Source organism: Carya illinoinensis, chromosome 3 (assembly GCF_018687715.1).
Source record: "Carya illinoinensis cultivar Pawnee chromosome 3, C.illinoinensisPawnee_v1, whole genome shotgun sequence".
Classification (NCBI taxonomy): domain Eukaryota; kingdom Viridiplantae; phylum Streptophyta; class Magnoliopsida; order Fagales; family Juglandaceae; genus Carya; species Carya illinoinensis.
The window spans coordinates 25408042-25414519 of NC_056754.1; the positions used below are offsets into that span (position 1 = coordinate 25408042).

Consider the following 6478-nt stretch of genomic DNA (forward strand, 5'->3'; position numbering starts at 1 on the left):
GATAAAATTATAATGATCAAATAAGATCAAATGAAACACTTTTACTATTCATCACAGCCTAAAACTTTCAAAAAAATAATAATACTAAAACTATTGGCAAAATTAAAATAGTTAAAAATTTTAAACTTCGTTTGTTTCATAAAACTTTTCATCTCATCTCACATTATTATTATTATTATTTTAAATTTTCATACAAAATAATATAAATAGTTTAACTTTTTCAAATTATAAAATAAAAAATAATATTAAATAAATATAATTCAATAAGATTTTATTTAAATTTTTATTTTTATTTCAAATAATGTTATCTCGTCTGTAAAAGCAAATGAGAATTCAATTAAAAATAAAAGAAAATCAGTTTAAAAAGGAAACGGGACTTCAATAATGAATGCCGTGTATAATTATATAGCTTGATAAGCATTATTCATATTATTCAGTATTTATTTAAAGTTCTCTCCTCTCTCCCCTTCCCTTCTATTCTCTTCTGTGGCTTGCCATTTTCAATGGCTACTCTTAGCATCACCGCCCATAAACTCCCTTCACTCACCAAATCCATTGCAGAATCCCAGAGGCCTAACTTTCCTCCATCTATTCTCTCCGCCCAAGTCTTCACCAAGTCCAACCCATCAAGCAATTTCAGCTTTTCAACCACCCGTAAAAGGAGCTGTGTCATTTGGTCGGTCACTGAGGACCGAGAGGTTGTTCCGGTGAAGGAGAATCTTAATATTGTCGAGGATGAAGAAAGCCGGTTGTTACTAAATGGGTCTGAAGAACTTCAGCCTCTTTCTACTTCTGAGGGGAGAGAAGAGGATGATGATTTTGATAGGTTGGTTAGCAAAGCTATCAATGCTTCTATTGTTCTAGGATTTGGGACCTTCGCCGTTAGCAAGTTGCTCACCATTGACTATGATTACTGGCACGTGAGTGATTTCTATTGTTAATTTTGCTTGTATTTTTCCTCGCTCCTTTTTTGGCCATGGGTATTTATGAGAATCGGCTATTGCATAGTTAATTGCATAGATGCTGATGATACTTTTATGCTTTTATCACTTTTGGTTTGTAAAATAGCTTTGAATTGTCAATTACGGTTTTTTTTTTTTTCATACGAGCACATATATATGCGATATTATTTTAGTTAATTATTTTCCTGGATATCAATTTGTTTTTGAAGCATACTTATGTTCTTTGTCATGGGAGATTAGGAACCGTTTAAATGTAATAGATTTCTATATTGCAGAAATCAATTTCCATTTATGGGAAATTTTGCCCAAAAATAAGATTGACAGACAAATGTAATCATCAAATTGATTAGATAACTTTTGAAAGCTAATGTTCGCTTTTCATGCTGTTTTCCATTAATAAATTTCAAAGTTGCCTCTTTCAGTCAGTGTATCTTGCCTGTCAAGACCAACTTTTTGTTTTAATTTTCTCAGGGATGGACCCTTTATGAGGTACTAAGGTATGCACCCGAACACAATTGGATTGCCTACGAACAAGCTCTCAAAGCAAACCCTGTGTTAGCCAAAATGGCAATAAGTGGGATTGTGTATTCTCTAGGAGATTGGATCGCCCAAGTATGTGCTTGAAGGAGATTATCTTAAATAATTTGTCCTGGTCATATATACTTTGATTGATTCTTTAGTTGTTTCCTTCTGAATTTTCAGTGTTATGAAGGAAAGCCTCTGTTTGAGTTTGACCGGACACGTATGTTCAGATCGGGCCTTGTTGGGTTTACTCTCCACGGGTCCCTTTCTCATTATTACTACCAATTTTGTGAGGTGATAATTGTGATTAATATTTGGTCAGTTGGTTTATCTGTTGATTTTCTGTGGATGGCTGTAATCGTTTACTTTGGTTTTCAGGCTCTTTTTCCATTCGAAGATTGGTGGGTGGTCCCTGCTAAAGTTGCCTTTGACCAAACAGTGTGGGCAGCAGTTTGGAACAGCATCTATTTTGTGGTTTTGGGGTTCTTGCGTTTTGAATCTCCAACCAATATTTTTAATGAACTGAAGACTACATTTTGGCCCATGCTTACTGTAAGAAACCACTCTAGTTTTCCTCTACACTTTTTGAGTGTCTTTAGATTGTGTCTGATCAACAGTTTGTTTCCTTGGTTGTTATCTAGTTTGTGAAATAAAATATTTATCATCTTTAAAATAATTGTGGGTCTGCCGACCTTAACTTTGGCTATAGTTTTAAGACCTATGTATTGAATGCAAATGTCGCTCTTTTCCTTTTGTGCCTAAGGGATCTTCAAATTTCTCACACTCTTTCTGCTAAGTACTTCACCAACTCTCACTGAGCAGTCTTTGAAGTCCATTTATGTATAAAGACCCATGTAAATATGTTGCATGGCGATACTCAAAATTTCTTTTCTATTTTGTTTTGAAAAAATAATTGGTCAAATGTTCTAAGAAGTATAAGCTAGAAGTTTATTAACTGGTATCTACATACCATTCTTAAGATGATTGAAATTTCATTCCTTTGGGTTCTGTCCAACATAGATTGGATTGAATTGCAGCAAATTTTGTATTCAATGCATATGTGTCATGAAACATTACTTAATTTTATGGTTCACTTTACAGGCAGGGTGGAAGCTTTGGCCATTTGCCCATCTGATAACCTATGGTCTTATCCCTCTTGAACAAAGGCTTCTTTGGGTAGACTGTGTGGAGCTCATCTGGGTTACCATACTGTCAACGTAAGTATCTAAATATATCTATTATATCCTGTTGAGTACGCTTGTATGGTAACTTTTGTCATTATTCCATTTGCAGCCATTTAAAGTACACCTTTTCTTTTCTACATTATACACTGAACAGAAATCTGTGATTATTTTGTCTCTTATTCTGCATCACATACCTATCATCAACCTTTTTCAACTTTGTGGTTTCCATCTTGTTCAGTTTGGAAATTTGTTTTCCATGATGTGGACCACACATTATTAGATCATCAGAAATTTTTTTTTTCTTATGTTTTATAAGAAACAGGGTTCATTCATATAAAATGAGCCAAATACAACATAAAACAGTCCCATTGCAGCATCTAATAATACACAAGACTTAATAAAATCAGGGCACTGGTGCCACCATTGAACTGTATCTTCCAACCTCCTGGCATGACAAGCAAGCAAATGAGCAGTTTCATTACCCTATTGACCAACCTTAGTAATCTCATAATCCTGAAATCTTCTAACCAACATCTGAATTTTCAAAATCAAAGGATCCAGTGTAGTGAGATTTGTTCCATTAGAACTTACAGCTTCAATAATTGATGAAAAATCACCTTCCACGATTAAACTAGTTATACCAAGATGAAAAATCATCTGCAAACGTGAAGCAGTTAAGGCTTCAATCTCATCCACTTCAAACTCACCCACTTCTCTTCTAATCAATGCCATTAACACTTTACCCTTATCATCCCTTAATGTAGCCCCTATTCCAGCAGATGAAGTGTGGTGAAATACAGCTCCATCAAAATTTAATTTGAACTTGCCCACCAGTGGAGGTTTCCAAGCAAGTACCCTCTCTACATGTTCCAAGACCTGATTTGATTTTATGGTAGTAAAACTTTCAACATATCCAATACAATTAGGTCATCTGAATTGTTTAAGCGATAAATGAATTAAATGAGCATTTTCTTATTTGTTTATTTCTTTTAATTTTTTGATAAGTCTGATTTGTTTATGATTCATTCCTCAGTATAGTAGGACTAAAAGTGTTTTTGTAGACTTCTTTCTCTAACACCGGATACCTTTTTCCTGTGTAGTTATTCAAATGAGAAATCAGAAGCACGAATATCTGAGGCTTCAGTGGAAGCAAACCCTTCTTCATCCAGTAGTCCTAAGGTACAACAACTAACTACTGTTACAGAGTTCCTCTAGGGCCTGCATGAGAAATTTATTTGAGGCTAAATTTGTCTATGGAAGCCACATGGGGGAGAACCCATGGATTCTCGTAGCACATTCACATTGGGTCTTGTGTCCAGTTAACCTAGACATTGGATTGTTTTATTTTCCTGGCAAGATCTGAACAACATATTCTCAGGACTCTTTGAACACCAACCCCATTGCAGCCATTTGCCAAAATGGAAGAAAATCTTGGTTTTGGTGGGTTAGGGGCAGAGAGATCCAAGATTTAACTTGCAATAAACATCTTTCTCAATATGACCTACCCAAGAAAATAAACATCTTTTGCGATATTATGTCCGTCCTACATCCTACGTTGCTAATGTGCAAGTTTTTTTTTTTTTTTTTTTGGTGTTTTGCTAGGAGTAAATGAATTGGAAAGCATGATAGCATGATGACAGTTTTAGCAATCAAAAGGAGTGGGTCTACAATATCACACTTAATTCTGGAAGCCTGACAGTGGCAATGTGAAACTGCAAAATGCAAATAGATGGACTCATACCTAAGACCTGCCTCTGCAGTTGCTGCTGTATACTCCGCTCAGTCGTTATACATTATGTTCTTCTTCTTCTTCTTCTTCTTCTTTCTATACTTTTTGAGGGGGGAAGAATTTGGGACAAACCTTTTGTACAATTTAATAATGTAAAACAACATATTATATAAGCTTAGAATTTTTTGCAAGGATATGTTGTGTATTCAGTCTCCATGTATACCAGCTCTTCAACTTCAAGGACTATTTCCCTCATGAAAGCAATATAATTTCATCACTCATGAGATATTTGCAACTCTTAACTGTATTATGCTCTTATTTAAAGTGTTTGGAATTTGGAAGTCCATCAATCCTAAAATTTCCACTGGAGCTCATGTAACAGGTAGAAAAAAATGGAAATTTCCAATGAAGACTTACTCGTCTTATTGCACGCCCAGGAGTTTCATGGGCCTAAGGCCCAATATACTGCACACGTGGCCTCACTGACAAACAAAAAGTCGTAAGCATTGCAAAATTATCGATATTTTCCTAAGAGCATCTCCATCAGTATCCCCATACCGATACTTTCCCTATAATTTGGGGAAAATTATAGGGTTTTCTCCAATTTGGCTCCTCATCCCATTCCCTAAAATGGGGTTTGGGTTTCTGATTTGTACAGTAAATATCCATATTTGTGCATCGACTGTACATCCCCAAATTTGATTTTCTCTCTCTTATCCCGTGGTTCTTGCTCTGGACAGTTGGATGCTGTTACGATTTCACCTCCTCCCTTGCCATCCGAGCAAGTCTTCGAGCAATTGTAAGTGATTTTCTTCCCTTTCGGTTTCCTCCATGGCCGGATTCTCATATTCTCTCTTGCATATTTTGAGTTTCGGCATCTAAAAATGGTTGGGCTTTGTTTCAATCGGGATCCTCCATGGTTGGCCACCGAGCTTCTGCATTATCATTTCATATCCCTCACTCGGTTCCCTCCATGGTTGCATGTATTTGGAGATTGATTATTGCGAAAAATATAGATCAAATTGCCATGTATTACAGTCTGAAAACCCTAGCTATTCTTGCTCAAAATCCTTGATGTCCCCGATTGAGTTTGGATTTGGGTTACTCTGAAATTGTTGCTTCGATTTGGGTTGCTCTGAATTTGTAAGTTTTGATTACCATTGCTATGAGATTACATATGGGGATGGGGATCTGTTGAAGGACCGAAATAGTTGTTGGACTTTGGGGCTGAAATTTTTTCTGCAATAGCTAGGAATTTTCTGCTCAAAAACACTGCAATAGCAAGGAATTTTTTGGCAACCCATGTTTCTGTAGTTTAATATTTCAGCTCTGGGTTTGGCAAGTTGATAAATCTTCAACTTGTATTGGCATTGTACTGAGTTTTGTGGTGGAACTGCACTGAGATTTTTTGTGATGAATAATATGACTTGATGTCGTGCAATATTAGCTCCTTTTTTTATATTTGATATCTCATTTAGGTGTACCAAGTAGGGTGAGATTGTTAATTTAGTATCTATCTATTGGGGGCTGGATATCTAAACCTTATTCTTGCACTTGGATACACATTGCCATTTCTTTTCTTTCATGACTACTCAGTCCATATGTTTTGGTTGATTGTACTATTCTATATATACTTGTAATGGGTTGGTCTGTGCAGACTCATTGTAGTTGTGACAATATGGAGCTTTATCATTTTGAACTTAGTTGTAATGGATGGTTGAAATAAGACTTGGTTGTTGATTGTTGGTGTTAAAGCTGTTGGTTTTGAATGCCATTTTAATGGGTTGGTCTGTGCAGACCCATTGTAGTCTATTTTGCCATTTTAATGTTAAACTCTCTCTTGTCCAAATTGTCACATTTCTCCTTCGAAATAGATTGCAACTTTAATTGTACTAAATATGATAGAATATTTATTGTGCTAAACTATTAGACCCTGAGTTATTTGTCCCCCCTTTCATGCAATCTTCGTTTCCTCCATTATGTCATAACTTGGACTATTTAATTGGATGCATGGTTTACTCTTATAGTTAGTTTAAGCATGTGATATGCTGGATACACATGCAGTTATATTCATGGATTAA

At 35.6% G+C, this 6478-nt stretch overlaps 1 protein-coding gene across 1 annotated transcript; it reads left to right on the top strand.

The window, feature by feature from the left end:
- The first annotated feature begins 416 nt into the window (after positions 1-416).
- On the top strand, positions 417-4692 carry LOC122303950 (mpv17-like protein). The gene is made up of 7 exons (XM_043115941.1): positions 417-920; positions 1434-1574; positions 1665-1778; positions 1863-2036; positions 2586-2701; positions 3769-3847; positions 4271-4692. Exons 1-7 carry the CDS (start codon positions 504-506, stop codon positions 4274-4276), a joined length of 1047 nt encoding a protein of 348 aa, XP_042971875.1. The 5' UTR covers positions 417-503; the 3' UTR covers positions 4277-4692.
- Positions 4693-6478: the final 1786 nt, after the last annotated feature.